We start from the raw sequence: 17,244 nt of genomic DNA on the forward strand, positions 1-17,244 counted from the left end.
TGCTGAGTCTGAAGCCCACTTAGGATTCTCTCTCTCTCTCTCTCTCTCTCTCTCTCTCTCTCTCTCTCTCCCCCCCCTCTGCTTTTCTCCCCTGTTCTCGCTCTATCTCTGAAATAAAAAATTAAAATTAAAAATGTACGTTACATTTTTTGGAACAAGTTATATTTTAAGTGATGAGTTTTGTTGTTAAAGGAGAATTTTCTCTGTATCCAGAAATGACAAGGACACTGAGCATTGAAACAAGAAAACCCCAAAGAAGTCAGTCTTGGAGATAAGACCCGAGAACATTTTATACAATTGCTTTTTCTTATTTGAAGAGCCTCCTTCTTGAGCTCTTCACTGCCCAAACTTGAGCGGGCTAATGTCTGGTTGAATAGCTCTACCCTTTAATAAAGTCCCACTTTAAAAAACCAGCATTCACTCAAAACACCTTTGCAAATATTAATTATACATGCATTTAATTTTTGTACAAGCTTTTGAACTCAAATAGTCCCCTTTACTCATTTTAAACATGCATACTAACAAAATGGATTATGTGAGCTTTGAATTTAGGGAGTGTTATCATTTATCCTCTGGAACTTAATACATAAAGTCATAAACATGTAAATTGTAATACATAAGTCTGAACATAAACCAGTAGGCTAAAAATATGCTGTTGTTGCATGTGGTACTTTAGAATCCAAGAGGTTGGGTAGGGGTGGGTGGTGAACAAGCTTTAAAAACATTTGGCTCCCTTTAGAAAAGGTTGGGAAAGGTAATATATTGTACTCGGTCCAGAGAGTTTGAAAGGCATACCCATCGGTCAACTTGTAACAGCCATGATCCTATAGTAGAGGAAACTAAGGTAATCTGCAGTGCTTGGATTTATGGACCCCCTTGTGCCATAATTCCAAGCTACAGAAGCTTGATCTTTGTGTAGCTTTTCCTTTACTAAAATTGTAAATAGAAGTTATTCTATATTTAAAAAAAAAGTGCTCATGCTTAAAGCAGTCTTAACGGGATCAAGGAGTCCTTTCCACTAACTTTCTGTTACCAGTTGAAATATCTCAGTATCGAGTAATGATCATGTCAGAACATGTCCATGCATTATTTCACATAGCCTGAGCCTCACACGGGAATATTTTCTGGTACCTAGATCTCTGAGGCATGGCAGTCTCGTAGATGTCATACCTAATAACGGCAAGTCCCAGTCTTGGGAACAAATAGTAAGAATACAGTGTATCGCCTGAATGTCCCCAGCTCATATTAGTATGTGGGTATTTCTGTTTGAATTTTGTTAGCTCAGTCCCAACCAATGAATGACTGGGCCCCCATCTTTCTTCCTCTTCCATATTGTTCCCTCTCCCAGAACTAAGGTGAGTCTCCTGTGGTCTCATTTATTGGTCCAGACTGCTGAATATTCCATCGCTCCTGCTTTTTTTCCATTCGTCATTCTTACGCACAAACAACTTGGCCTGCTATTTTCCCACCACTCTTGCCTGACTCTGTGTTCTAAACACTTTTCATCCTGCTATGACTTGCCTCCCAGGGAATATCCTAGTTTCTCCTTACATCAGTCTTAACCTATATTGTCTGAACCCCAAATCATGGTCACTATTAGGTTCCCTTTGCCCCCACCCAGATTCCTTAACCTCCATAAAAACCCACGAATGCAAACAGACACACAAACAAGTCAATGGTTGGACGCAAAGTTTCAGTTCTACCTGTAGGGACTCACTTGAACAGCCTAAGCCTGCCTCAAGCACCATGTTATAAGTGGTAGAATAGAGTATCATAGTTAAAGTACTATGGGGCTACATGTGAAGAAATACTTCACTTTATCTAAGGTGTCAGAGGTCAGAAAAATACTAAAGGGAATATCTGGGATTTGTAGGAGTTTAGGCAGATATGGTGAAGAAGGCTTTCTACACAGAAGGAAGATTGGGCCTTAAGAAACTCAGGACTGCATGTAATAAATGGGCAAAAATAACCAGTTGGATTTCACAGTCTGAATGGAAAAATCTATTGTTGAGGTGAAAGCTGCCTTCTTAAAACCAGCCACTGTTTGTTTCTCAAGTAGTAAACTTCGGAAACCTACAGAGCGGATCTGTAGGGGTCCGTGGGCAGAAAGGGGAAGCTTAACCAGAGTCACTGGTGCTCCACTTCCTACCTGAACCACATCGGTACGGCATTGGTTTGTGTCAGATTTCATTTGGGGGAAAAAAATGGTTCTTCTGCTAAATGTCTGAAAACCATTAATCTCGGACCTCATTTAGATTCATAAGCTGTAGCTTTCGGTACAGGGCAGTACGGTAACTCAGGTGGCCAATTCCCTACTTCTCCAGCCCATGGCTCCCTGAGAATCATGATGCTGCCCTACCCAGAGACCAAGTGCACCCTCATCCAAGGTCTTGTGACGGCTGCTGTTTTGGGAATATGATACAATGCTACACAACACGCTAACATACACCACATTACAGCAATGCAGGTAGAGCAAACCCAACCTGGTGGGGCACACACAGGTTTTGAGGCCCAACATGTATGAAAAACCAGATCCATTTTTTAATATTCCAGTTTGAAATTGTTTTATTTCCAACGTTTTCTGTTTCCCCCAAATACATATTTATTTTAAAAGATCGTCCAATACGCATAAGCAAAAAAAGAAGAAAATGGAAATCCACCAGGATCCTATAAACTACAGATTGATAGCTGATACCATCATCAGGGGCATGCTTGACTCAAGGAAACCTATTTTGTTTTTTTTTTTTCCTTAAAAATATGTGGTGGTATCATTGTTTTTTATTAGTTGAATAGTATCCCGTTGTATTAATGAACCGTGACTCATTTAGCCATGAGTTTTTAACTAACCCTGTTGGACAACTAGATTTTCTTTTTTCCTGGTTTTTAACAACTGTTATATGACTCTTGTTCAGAAGTAAAAAGGGTTGCAGAAAAAAAGGAGAAGGATGTGGTGAGAATGAGCAGGATGATGTGGTTTGAGTCAAGCAGTGGGGGTGAGCCATATGTACGGGCACACAGGCATGGCTGGTGCAGGTGGTCGGTGTCTGGGGGGGACCCGGTGCTGTGTATGTGAGTTACAAGCCACTCAGAGGTGCCCGGCCAAGCAGAGGCCGGGGACAGAGAGAGTTAACTGTCACTGGATGACCACAGAGTGTCCTCGGAAGACCCTGAGCATCTGCACATGCCCAGACTCCTTGGCAACGACACTTGCCAGAAGAAACGGGACTATTGTGGGCTGGCTGCACATGCAGACGAATACAGAGGGGGGGTCCTTCATAGGGGATTTTACAAACGGGCATAGCACGATGGTTTGGCTGCCTTGGGGGTATGTGCACAGAGACGACTTGCTAGAAGTGAGATCGACAGGCTATTTGGGCGGAAAACATCAGAGCACTGCACACGAGGTGGTTTCCACTGTCATGTCAGTAAGAGGTGCCAGGTTCGATGTTGGCAGCGTAAGGTTTTCAAATAAATCTGCTCGCAGTGGCCCCGGTCCAGTTCCTATTGTGTAGTGTTCTTAATACCCAGACACCTGGGCCAAGGGCCGCAGGACCTCAGCAGCCTAGATAATTACTTCTTTAGGTTAAATGCCTAGGTGTTGCAATTTCTGGCTCAAAGTATATTCAAGCTTTAAGGCTTTTGATATGTGTCCTTCAAGCAAACGACCCCCTCTAAAGAATGCCCTGCTTAGCATCTAAACAGCAGTGTAAGAAGACACCTGTTTCTCCTCAACCTTGTAACTTTGGATAATTTATCCCTTTTCATCTTTGCCAGTGTTATAGGCAAAAACGGTATCTTATTATTTTAATAATTTCCTTAAGATAGCAGTTGTGTTGAGCATTTTCTCGTGGATCTCTTGGCTGTTTGTATTTTTAAAACTCATATATTTATGTCCTTGATCTGTTTTTCTGTTGATACGTCTATTCTTTTTTGTTGTTGTTTTTACTCCTGGTTCATGAGTTCTGTAAATAGTAAGGCCATTAAATTTTGCCTGTCAGAAATGTAGCATATATTTCAGTTATTTGCCTTTTAATTTTTTGATATAGGAAATTTTTAATTTTGACATACTCCATTCTGTCACTATTTCCCAGATGGAGTCTGTCTATGGTGTTTTGCTTTAAAAGTATTTTTCTCACTCCAAGGTGGTATAAATATTTACTGAATATTTTCTCAAAACTTTTTACATGTAAGTGTTTCATAAAGAAAAGAAGTTGGATTCTCTGTAGGATATAAACTCATTAATTTATATGTACCCAATCAATCAGAAATGATAATCAGTGTATTTCTTCCCTTGATCTGGCAAAGCTTTTAGACCCCTGCCTCTGTTGTATTTCTGTCCATTTCTTCTGGCATTTCCAACATAAAGAAAGGACTTAATAGAGCACTTTAAAAATGTCCATGCCAATCATAGCAACACCTGATAAACTGAATCAGGATGGGACTTGGACGTGCTTAGATTTTTAAAAACAAAACCTCATTGGATTCTTGGTGTGTAGCCCCAATTAGGAACATTGGTTTTCACTTTGGGTGCCCATTCGAATCACCTAAGAGACTTGAAAATTTTTTAACTCCCAGACTGAACCCCAGATAATTAAAAGCATAATTTTGGGGGGGGGGGGGTAGGGCCAGACACATGTGGTCTTTAAAGCCCCCCAGGTGATTTAGACTTGTGACTATGATTTAATGTGTGGGCAGAAAGCAAGCAGGGGCTGTTTATACCTGTTAATGCCTGAAAGCCTTAACTAGGAACTGTGAACTAGGAAGCAAAGTTACCTGCAGAGAGCAGTGTGGAGGGACAGAGGGAGAGAATCTGTAACAGAACGGGTAAGGTTTGGAGTAACTGCTCAAGGTCAAGGACAGGGGGATGGAAGGATGACAGAAGCTTAGGGTTCAGTGAAGAGGGGAAACCAGGAATTTGTCCTGGGACCACTCGAGATTATGAGTCGATCATTCTTCCATTATGAGGATCATTTCTTCAATGATCCTGAGAAATCTGGGCATTGATGGTAGAAAAGATGGAACTGTAGGACTGAGCCAGGTTTAGGAGTCTATAGAGCAGGAATGGAAGGAGGAAAAGGAAGGACCTATTACTTTCTTAGTTATTCCTTCTTACTGAGTTAACACAATTTCTTAAATGAATGACGGTGATGAGTTTCATCCTTCTAAGCTATTTCCAGTGAATCATGGACCGCCTGTGAACATACTTGTACACGCGAGGTTAGTTTACGGCCTGGCATCCGTAATTTTTAAAAGCTTCACAAATAGTTCTGATACCCACCCTGTCTCAGAGCCCCTGGTTGTAGGAAGTATTGGGAAATGTGACCTATAGCGAGTTCAAAGCTGAGAGCCCAGATCCAAATTCCTAAAGGAATCTGCTTTCCAGATTCCCTCAAAATGGAACTCAACACTTTAACCAAAAGGAATATAAGAGATGCCACAGACAATCAAGGTGGTGGTGGGGGGGGGGGGAGGGGGGAGGGGGGGAAGGATGCTGCTTTTCTCTGAATAAAATGAATGGCACTTTGAGTTCCCCTTTGTTTCTTTTTAAGAAAAAGCTTATTATACAATATGAGCCCCGCGTGTGAGCTGGGCTTCCATAATGTGTTTTGCAATGTGTTTAGAGAGTACGTATGAGGAACACTGTGTTTCGGGGCCATGCCAAGGAGGGGAACTATTTCCTTTCATACCCTCCGTTTGCTATTTAGAATAAGGAAGTTTCAGAAAAGTAAGTTAGTTCTAGGATTTTCCCCGCCTTCTTCAGAAACAAGTAGCTATGTACCAGACCGGCCTGAGAGAAGGGTAGAATTTCTGATTTATACCTTCTAATGAAGTACCAGCTGTCAGGATTAGGTCAGTGTGTATCGGGCCAGAGACTATATTGTAGCCATCCTCGTGCCAAAAGACGTAGGACATCAAGTGCTGTCACATGGTGACCCTTTGATCAGGACAGCTTTACACGATTGTAACAATTTGGCATTTAATCGGTACTTTCTTCCTGCACGGGGCAGGGGGAGGCGGGGGGAGATGAACAATTTTAGTATACAAAGTGAGACTCTTGAGAGTTGCAAGAGATTTTTCCTGAGTAAGTATTTTAGGGAGGCTGATAGAAATAAGGGGAACATGAAGAATTCAGCATGCATTACTGTGTCCTAGTACCAAGACCCGTTCCTCATATCATTATTAATCAGCAAATGTTATGGCCCAAGGTTGAAAGTAAAGGTACAGGTCACTGTTTTTCAAGTTCTAGATTTCCTTGTCTTGGAGTGAATAGAGTAAAATAGGTTGTTGAGCTGACGGTCTGCATAATGTGCAGAAATCTTGGTCGTTTTGTGTTTACATCATAGGGTCCTTTGTATGGAGCACCATTTTGCTGTGGGTCCGCTAGTTTAGAACCCCAAGTCCCCCTGTTTCTGGCCGGGGGTGGTGTTCTTAGTGTGTTTCCTGTGAACTCACAAACCCCATTCTTCTCGGAAGCACACATCGGCATTTTTGTCCTCTGGTGACTCTTGCCCCTGCCGGTGCCTGGGAACCCTTTGAAATGTCTTGAATCGGGCTGCTGCTTGTGCTGTCTCCCGCTGATGTGTGCCCCAGTCCCGCTGGGCGATGCAGGGGACACGTCGCACCGGCGGCTCCTGGGCCCAAAAGCCATGTGACGTCTTCTCTCACACCTGAGCTGCTCAGGTGCCCGGGGTGCCGGGACCTCCGAACATCCTCCAGAGCTCCTTAGCTGAATCAGTCGTGTGGGCTCGCTTGAAGTGCTCTCTCCAGGACCCGGGCCAGACAGCAGTCTTCATGGAAGACCTTGTGCAGGGCTCCGGAGTCCTTCTTCCTGTTGAACGGAGGGTGGTGTGTGCTTGGAGGCCTGGTTGTCATGTTTGGGCTTGCTCGCCTTGGTGTGGATTTCCCCAGCAGGATGCCCATTGCTCCCTTATGTCGCCAGACTCCAGCACAGGAATGTCTCCCGCCTTCTATACAGCAAATCTTTATGGAGGATCTGTTACATACATACCAGTTGCTCAGCCAGGTCCTAGGGGTACAGTGGGGAGTGAAAACAGCCTCTCTTTTCATGGAGCTGGCAGTTTAGTGGATAGAATAGCACATCAATAAACTTCACTAGCAAATGCACACAATTAAGGCAGAGGGAGTGCTCTGAAGTCCAGAAACAGGCTCATTCCCCTATGTGTTCATTTTTGTCACCCGGCTTGGGTTCGTGCTGGGATTCCAAGCTTTGGTCTCTACTCAGGTGCTTACTAGTACAGGCATTTCAAACCATTTCAAAGTCTAGAATTATATTTGGAAATAAGATAACTATATGCTTTTTAGCATTTTACTTTACTATTTGTTTTATTGAAATATATTCGATATTTGTATAATATATAATTGTATATTGGTACATATTATATACTTATAATTGTCCATATAATTAATATACTGTAATGATTCATTGTTACATTATTATATATAATATATATGTCTTGTCCAGATGAGTCTTTGAACTAATAATGGAGGGGAAGATGGTCTTTAACCTATCCAGCCTTCCAGCTGCTTTAGACAAAAGAATTTTCTTAATACTTTACATTGCCTAAAAATCCAGAAATGATACATTTATTTGTTCCCATGCCAGGCAGGGAACTGGCAATGAATAGGGCTTTTGAATGTACTGGAAAACAGTACAATGCTTTTTCTAAAGAACAGTCCCTGGGCTCTTCCAGAATTGATGATGGTTTGAATATTTGTCTTGAATTTGTTATTATGAATTATTATTTGGTGAAGATTTGCATACCATTTGGAACACAGATAGGAGTAGGCTGGTCAGTGTTGACACAGCTGTCCCTCCAGTGGGGGTGGGGAAAAGCCCTGCTTTGTACCATTCGCCAATGTATCTGGTGTAAGTATTCCTTCCGCGACCAATTTCAAGCTACCAAGGTGACGTCACTGACCCCTGACCATGGAATTGGGAAGAGATGCATACGATTGGCACATTAGGTATTACAAGCTGTCTCTGCCTGCCTAGGATAGATCTGTGGGGTAGCATTTTGATTCATTGTGATCCGAACAGGCAAGTATGCAAATTAAACCTTTGACCTTGTTAAGGCTCTGTAGTGTGACACAGTTTCTCAAACTTTTTGACAGCCCCCCCCCATAAACGGGACAGTGGGTAACAGTGTAACTATAACCAAAGTTTAACAAACTGTGATCACTTTTACTATTTACTGTATTCTGATATTTTATGTTCTATTCTAATTCATTTAATTCATTTCTGTTCAATTCTAATTCATTATTTAGTGATTGCTACATTAATTTATAATATGTTATATATATATATATTATATATATATTATATATATACATATTTTAACGTTTATTTATTTTTGAGAGAGAGAGAGACGGAGCACAAACAGGAGAGGGGCAGAAAGAGAAGCAGGCTCCAGACTCTGAGCTGTCAGCCCAGAGCCCGATGGGAGATTCGAACTCACAAACTGTGAGTTCATGACCTGAGCCAAAGTCGGATGCTTAACCGACTGAGCCACCCAGGCGCCCCTACATTTAGTATATGGAACACACACACGGCTGTTTTTATGTGTCAGGCGCTATTTTAAATGTTTTATGAATATTGACTTGTTCAGGCCTCATAACCACCCTGTGAGGTGGGCGCTGAGTTTCATCATTTATTACTTGGCCATGAAGTTGCTCACTTGTCTTCCAGACCTCAGATGTGCTGCTCAAAGGAAGCAAACTATACATAGTGCAGTTGACCTTAGTCCGTAGACTGTGTCAAAATAACGATGTATGTAAGTGCCCTGTTTGTATTTTAATTTATTACATTTTTTTCCCTTTGTCTCCAAGACTATGACGAAAAGTACTTTGTGGTGCTTAATATGCTTTAAAATATTTGTAATGACTATTAATTTTCTTCTTTGCTAAGTTTTTTTTCTCAGAATGTTATGTCTAAATCATTAGCATTTCACTTTCTCTAGAACACTTTTCTCTCAGGAACAATAGATTTTGGGTGGGGCGTCTGGGTGGCTCAGTTGGTTAAGCACCTGACTGCAGCTCAGGTGATGATCTCACGGTTCATGGGCTCGAGCCCCACGTCGGGCTCTGTGCTGACAGCTCAGAGCCTGGAGCCTGCTTCAGATTCTGTGTCTCCCTCTCTCTCTGCCCCTCCCTGCTCATGCTCTGTCTCTCTCTCACAAAAATAAACATTAAATTTTTTTTTTTTAAATAGATTTTGGGGACTGTTAATCAAGATTAGTCTTATTTTTTCTGAATAGTTGTTTAATTTGATTTTCTGGTTGCTGTGAGTGGAATAACAGTCTCATTTCACAACAGCTGCCTCAGTGGCCTTGAGATCCTCTTTGCTGATGTCTCCATGTCCTTTCTGGTTCCTCTGCCTTCCACTCTCCATCCCTTCAGCAGTTTTCCATTTAGCTTAGAAGAAAGTCTGAACCCCTTAGCACGGCCCATAAGGTGCCACACAGTCTGACTCTGCCACAGTGTAGCTAAGAGATCAAGTTCTGATCTCCCTCCTTGCTAGCTGTGTGACCTTGGAAACAATTGCTAATCTCCCTGTGCCTCAGTTTGTTCATCTTTAAGGTGGGAATTTTTCTAAGGATTTAATGAATTAATGCATTAAAAGGGCTTAAAACAGTGCCTGGTAGGTAGAGAGCACTTACTAGGTTTCTAGAACTCTCCTCGTCTTCCCTCTCTGCCTCCCCAACTCCTCACCAAACTTTCCCTCTTTCAATGATTCTGGCTGAAAGATCTTTACACATGCTCTTTCTACTATCTAGAAAGTTCCTTTTTCCATTCTTCACCTAATTCATTCCTACCTATCCTTCAGGTCTCTGCTTAACTGTCACTTCTCAGCTGAACCTTCCAGACCTCCAGTCTCACGCAGATCCATAGGATAGTCTCTCATCGAAGAACTGACCTTCCTTTTAAAGCCCTGCCACATTTTCTTGATTTATTTTTATTTATTTTTTATTATTTTCATTTAAATCCAAGTTAGTTACCATATAGTTTAATAATGATTTCAGAAATAGAACTTAGTGAGTCGTCACTTACATGTAACACCCAGTGCTCATCCCAACAAGTGTCCTCCTTAATGCTCCTCGTCCATTTAGCCCCTCTCTCCCCCACCCCCCACCCGCAACCCTCAGTTTGTTCTCTGGACTCAAGAGTCTCTTGTGGTTTGTCTCCCTCTCTGTTTTGATCTTATTTTTGCTTCTCTTCCCTTATGCTCATCTGTTTTGTTTCTTAAATCCCACATATGAGTGAAATCATTTCCTTCTTTTTGATTGCCTAGTAGTACTCCATCGCATATACGTACCACATCTTCTTTACCCATTTGTTAGTCGAGGGACATTTGGACTCTTTCCCTACTTTCCTGGCACATTTTATGCTTCTGTATTGATTGATGTGATCACAGGTAACAGCATGGTGAAGGTGGGACTCTCCCTACATTAGTTGCTACATCATTCTCTATGCCCATTTGAAGCTTGGTACAGGACTCTACATAATCTGTCTGCTCATAACAGACCATTGGGAGCCTGACTCGTGCATTATTAGTATCAGCCTCATTCCCGTCATGTTTTTAGGCACCTTTCCTTATGATTCTCTCTTATTTCTTTTCTATTCTCTGGATACATGCTCACTTTAGAAAATCCTTCCCTACTGATTTGTTATGTGGTTCTTAGGTTTTCCCTGTAAGCTATCCAAACCTTTTGAGAAACAAGTTGGAAATAGAAAGACATCGGGGCACCTGGGTGACTCCCTCGGTTACGCTCGGGTGGTGATCTTGCAGTTCTTGGTTTCGAGCCCTGCATTGGGCTGTGTGCTGACAGCTCAGAGCCTGGAGCCCGCTTTGGATTCCGTGTGTGTGTCTCTCTCTGCCCTTCCCACGCTCATGCTGTGTCTCTCTTTCTCTCTCTCAAAAATAAATAAAAACAAACAAAAGAAATAGAAATACATCAGTGTAAAGAATCAAGTAAAACGGATGTGCGCTAGCCACTTAAACATTTATCTGTGATCAAAATTACATTTTCTTAACTCTTTAGCTTGTGCAGTGAAGGCAAAAAGTTCTTTTGGCAACTGGCATTAGATGTAGGGAATGACACAGAATGGATGCCACTTTCTCTTTTTACAGGGAAATGTCAGCCTCTAAGAAAGCGAGTCGATCTCTTTCTTCGTGCTTATATCTTTTATGGATTTTGCCTAAATATGTGTCGTTTTGCCCACAGTAGAATACTAACAACAACAAAAGAATTCTAGCTATAAGCAGAAATTTAAAAAATAGTAATTTGGGGGGAAACTAATCACTGAGCCAAAAGGAATAGTATTGGGTACACACAAGTCTACGTTGCTCGGGGGCAAATCTGTTGTCCTACTCTTAGGACCATACAGTGCCTTGGCTTCTTCAACACCACCTTCCCTTCTGGGAGGCCAGCAGAGCTCTCCAGTGGACAGTTGTAGTTCTTCTCACGTGGAAAGAGGACAACAGAGTCCCTGTACCCCTAACTATAACCTAGTCTCTGTTGAGGTTAGAGAGATAGGAAGCTCCCAGCCCAATTTCGCCAAATACACATGGACTGGGACCTTCGTATTTTATTAGAAATGAACTCTTGAGGCGCCTGGGTGGCTCAGTCACTTGAGCATCCGATTCTTGATTTCAGATTAGGTCATGATCTCACGGTTCATGGGTTCAAGCCCCATGTCGGGTTCTGTGCTGACGGTGCAGAGCCTGCTTGGGATTCTGTCTCCCTCTCTCTCTGCCCCACCTCCCCCCGCTCAGAATGAATAAAAAAAAAATTTTTTTTTAAAGGAACTCTAGCTAAGAATTCATTGTTCCTCCCACGGCTCTTATCCACAGATATTAAGATTCTTACTGTTTAAAAATGTTCATGTGTCACGTCTAAGATTGCCACTTCCTGGCATTGATACGATGCTGAATTTACAGTCATCCTCAAAAGCCTAAATTATACACTGCACTATTTATGTTGACAAAGGAATTTGAATTTCCATTCAGTTTTATCTATTTAAAGGAGAGTTCTCGGGGCGCCTGGGTGGCACAGTCGGTTAAGCGTCCGACTTCAGCCAGGTCACGATCTCGCAGTCCGTGAGTTCGAGCCCCGCGTCAGGCTCTGGGCTGATGGCTCAGAGCCTGGAGCCTGTTTCCGATTCTGTGTCTCCCTCTCTCTCTGCCCCTCCCCCGTTCATGCTCTGTCTCTCTCTGTCCCAAAAAAAATAAATAAAAAAAAGTAATAATAAAATAAAGGAGAGTTCTCCAGGACATGACATACTCTAAGAAACAATTTCCATGTAAGTTTTTTCTTTTGTAAAATGAGAGGTATAATTGATGCCGGTGGGCATCTGAGTTTAAAAAAAAGATAATTTTAGGATTTTTTTTAACGTTTTTTATTTGTTTTTGAGAGACGGAGAGAAAGCATGAGCAGGGCAAAGGCAGAGAGAGAGGGAGACACAGATTCCAAAGCAGGCTCCAGGCTCTGAGCTGTCAGCACAGAGCCCAACATGGGGCTTGAACTCACAAACAGTGAGATCCTGACTTGAGCCGCAGTCAGCACTTAACCAAGTGAGCTATCCAGGTGCCCCAAATTTTAGCAATATTAAAATAATAGTAATTAGTATATAATTTTCTTTCTTACTTGACTATTATTTATTAAAGTGATACTCATTCATGCTACTGTCATCTAAACTTGGTAAAGAAATTTCTAAAGGTGCCATCATTTATTTATAAGTGATTCATATCAGAAGTAAATGGGGGCGCCTGGGTGGCTCAATGGGTTCAGCCTCTGACTTCCGCTCAGGTCATGATCATACGGTTCGTGGCTTTGAGCCCTGTTTCAGGCTCCGTGCTGAGAGCTCTGAGCCTGGAGCCTGCTTCAGGTTCTGTCTCCCTCTCTCTCTGCCCCTCCTCCACTTGCACTCTGTCTCTCAAAAAATGAATAAATGTTAAAAAAAAAAAGTAAATAATATTTTATCAAGAATTTAGATTTTTTTTTTAGTTTATCAATTGACTCAATTCACACTTAAAATTTTCAAGTAGTTAGTTATATACAAAGGAAACCGAGGTTTGTCCTTTAAACAACTCCTATTTACAGTTATCAAATATTTTATTAGTCATTAATCATAATAAGTTATCTCTTTTAAAATGTTTTCACCTCAATATGGTTCAACAAATTTTTATTGACTTCATGTCTTTAACCTTTAGAGATATGAAGTCTAATGACTCCTTTAAATTTTGTCTTATCAAGCAATATGACAGCTCAGCATGTTGGCAGAGTAATCTTTCCTTAAGACCAGATAAATTCTTACTAAAAGAAAAAGAAAAAATGGTGCTTAACTAGATAAATGTTTGAAAAATAATATGCTACACCTTTCATGTCTAAAAACCATCATGAATACTGGTAGTAGGTCTTGAGATTTGAGGATCCCTTCATAATTCCCCAACCTCAACACCCACGTGCGCACAGAAAGGCACATGCGTGAATGTGCACATGTGCGCACAAACACATGCGCAATGTGATATTCGTGAGAAAATATCCTACTTATTCAAATGAGCGTTGCGTTGGTCAGGCATAGCCTTGTGTCCGCAAACAAACTGCTTTAGTCTAGCCAATTGCACTGACTGTTTCAAAAACTTTGGGGAAAGAGAAACTTAAAAAAATATGGGATTCGGGGGTGCCTGGGCGGCTCAGTCTGTTAAGTGTCTGACTTCGGCTCAGGTCATGATCTCACAGGTCTTCAGTTCGAGCCCTGCGTTGGGCTCTGTGCTGACAGGTCAGAGCGTGGAGCCTGCTTCCGATTCTGTGTCTGCCTCTCTCTCTGCCCCTCCCCTGCTCACGCTCTGTCTCTCTCTCTCAAAAATAAACATAAAAAAATTAAAAAACAAACAAACCAGGGTTCAGAGTGGCACCCTTCACTAGCACATTGGTTAAACATTCCCTCTTAGCACCAAACTCCAAGGCCGGACATCTGAGTTGTAGTGATCCCTGTGGCCTTCTTATAAAAAAATGACAACGTTGGACCATTGGACTTTGATTTTATGATATTTGCATGTTTTATAATTAGCACATGATGTTTTGCCTCTAGGCAGGTGATAGCAGCCATAAAGTTGAGAGGTTGTCACTTGGGGCCAAACAAATCTGGGTGTGAATTCCAGCCCTGCTCATTACTAACTGTGTATTTGAATTCCGTTGTCATTTAACCTCTTGTATGCTTTCTATATTTATAAAATGGGATAGTAATGTCTATTTCTCAATTTTTTTCTGAGGATTAAGTGGGATTATATGTGAAAGTGCTTAGCTCAGTAACCAAAAATGGCTGGTACTGTGAAATGATAAAACTGACTTGGGATCCATATCTAGAAAAATACAAAAACATAACCTTTTTCTGTCATTATGGTACCTATTGTTATCTGAAGTTATGTGTGTAAAACAGACCTCAGAAAGAGAAGTCTTACAATTTTATCTTATTTTAAATTTAACCAAGAAACTGAAATTTAAAAATTTACATAAAGTTGGAATACAATTTTCATTGACATAAAATTAAAAAAAATTTTTAAATGGCCATGAATCAATTAATTTCTTGCAGGTAATGAAGTTAGAGATGTCTATACAACCACTTTGCACCAAGTAAAGACCGTGATGGACCAAGTGAAGCAAAAGGAAGAAAATACTTCGTCTCCGCAGCCAGCCAGGAGGACCGAGCCATCACAGCCATGGGGACAAAGCACACAGAGCCCCGCTCCAGCGCTGGGAGAACCCCAGGAGCCCTCCTTCCACTCGGGAATCCTGGGAACCATGTCCCATCAGGACTACCGTGCCCAGATCATCCTGTGGAGCTTTCTGCTGTGGTCTGACACCATAGAAATGGTGCGCGTGGCTGGCCACCCTGCTGTGTATAAGTCAGGCTGGCTGTACCCAGTCTACATATTCAGTTTTATTTCTCTCCTTCGGATGATATTAACTCCTCAGAACCCTCTTCAGAATTCCCTGGGCGTCTTTCTCCAAGACTTACCCTTTATTTTTATTAGACTTAGTTTAATCATTGCCCTGGGAACTATCACACCCGTATTGGGCCTTTGTAAAAACATACTAGTGACTCTCTCTCATGTTTACTTCAATTACTTATCCAAATTCAGAGCTTTCTCTACCTTTGATATGTCTTCATTTTAAAAAGAAAATGGAATAGGGCCACCTGGGTGGCTCAGTTGGTTAAGCATCTGACTTCGGCTCAGGTCATGATCTCATAGCTCATGGGTTTGAGCCCCGCGTTGGGCTCTGTGATGACAGCTCAGAGGTATAAATTTTTGTCCTATGGAAAGAAATGAGGAATACATTGTAGAGAATAAACTGTTTTTAATAAGGGTAGCTTATCGCTTTTTGAAAAGTATATTCAACTGATGTTAAATTTAAGCAACATTTTATTCTTATAAGTTAACTCACCTGGATCTCTAGAAAATGTTAGTAATTTTAGTTAGTTATGTATACTGCACTTTTTCTAAAAACACTCTTCATTAAAGCCTTAAAAAAATTAGAACATGTTTTCCCACTAAATCCAAGAATGATATTTTTATCATTTATATAAATTAAAGAGCATTGCAAGAATGAATTAGATAGAACTATTTTTTTTAGAAAATATACCTGATGTTATTGAATAAGTTTTAGATTATACTTGAAAAAATTTGAACGGTAGAGGCACCTGGATGACTTTAGTTGGTTAAGCGTCCAACTCTTGGTTTCGGCTCAGGTCATGATCTCACAGTTCATGATCTCCAGTCCCGTATTGGGTTCTATGTTGCCGGTGCAGAGCCTGCTTGGGATTTTCTCTCTCTCTCTCTATCCCTCCTTCTCTCCCCCTCCCCTGCTCGCCCTCCCTGTCTCTCTCAAAATAAATAAAAATAAAAAGATATAAAACATTTATTAAAAAATGTTTTTGAGCTGTAGTTTTAAGGTCTCCTTCAAACATGGAACTATGTTCTTTAATCTGCTGTGGCAAGCGACTTTTATGTAATTGACTGATTTCAGCATAAACAGCAATTCAGTTTAACAGATGTTTGGTTCAGTTTAAGGCATAGCCCTTTGCTCATACTGAAGTACTAATATACATATTGTTAAATGTAATGAAGTCTAGGTACATCAGTAACACCTAAAGTTTTATCATAGAAAGAGGCCATAAATTGAAGGTGTGGATTTCAAAGAATAATTTATTTGTGGAATTTCATACCATCATAAAAATAGTCACAAGCCCTGTTTAAAAATTTTGTAATGTTTATTTATTTTGGAGAGAGAGACACAGCATGAATGGGGGAGGGGCAGAGAGAGAGAGAGTGAGAGACAAGAATCTGAAGTAGGCCCTAGGCTCTGAGCCATCAGCACGGAGCATAATGTGGGGCTGGAATCACAAAGGGCGAGATCATGACCTGAGCTGAAGTCCCACACTTAACCAACTGAGCCACCCAGGTGCCCCACAACCCTGTTCAAAATTAGAAGTTCAGGTTATGAACACAACAGCAAATGCATCTGTGCTGTATGTGATAATATATACTGAATGCCTTGATGTGAAGTAATTAGACGCATAATTATATCATTTGTCTTCACGACTTGGTGACACTTGTGGATATTCAGCTGCCAGAACGATTTGAGAGGCTTATGTGTGCAGAGTAATGTGTCAAACTAGCCAGTCTCTTCAATGATCTGTGGCAACAAATACGGTAAGAATGGATAACAGAACTTGCATGCTAGCCCTTGTCTCCGTCAAAGTCCCCAATCTCGCAGATCCCCTATGCTTTATGGGTTTTCTTCCCACTATAAGAGGTCTGTTCACGCTTCTTTAAAAGCTTAGCTTCTGGCTTTATGGCTTTGGGTAAGTTCTTTGACCACTGTAAACCCTAGTTTCCACATCTAAAACAAGAGCATAATAATCTTACCTTAATAGGTTAGAATTGTACTTTAGTAGGTTGAAGAGGATTACATGAGATAGGAAATACTGTCATCATATTGTCTGGCAAACAATAATAACTTGATAAACTAAGTATTTCAAATGTGCCACATTAACCATTTTATTTATGAAAAATAATATGTAAAATCTCAAGGTCACCTTAGGTTATAATTTTTCACCAAGTGGCATGAGGTCCAAAAATGAGCAATCTACTGAATATACGGATTAAAGTTGATATGAGTATTCACTCGTCAGGCATTTGATTGTCCCTCCTGAGTTCTT

The 17,244-nt window shown here is 41.1% G+C and overlaps 1 protein-coding gene across 1 annotated transcript in view; it reads left to right on the forward strand.

The window, feature by feature from the left end:
• Positions 1-15,809, forward strand: part of TMEM236 (transmembrane protein 236) — a 33,666-nt gene extending 17,857 nt beyond the window's left edge. Inside the window, 1 exon segment of the mRNA XM_043563516.1 lies at positions 14,614-15,809. Coding sequence (XP_043419451.1) covers positions 14,614-15,197 — 584 coding nt within the window. The 3' untranslated portion in view covers positions 15,198-15,809.
• The last annotated feature ends 1,435 nt before the right edge of the window (positions 15,810-17,244 follow it).

Source organism: Prionailurus bengalensis, chromosome B4 (assembly GCF_016509475.1).
Source record: "Prionailurus bengalensis isolate Pbe53 chromosome B4, Fcat_Pben_1.1_paternal_pri, whole genome shotgun sequence".
Taxonomy (NCBI): domain Eukaryota; kingdom Metazoa; phylum Chordata; class Mammalia; order Carnivora; family Felidae; genus Prionailurus; species Prionailurus bengalensis.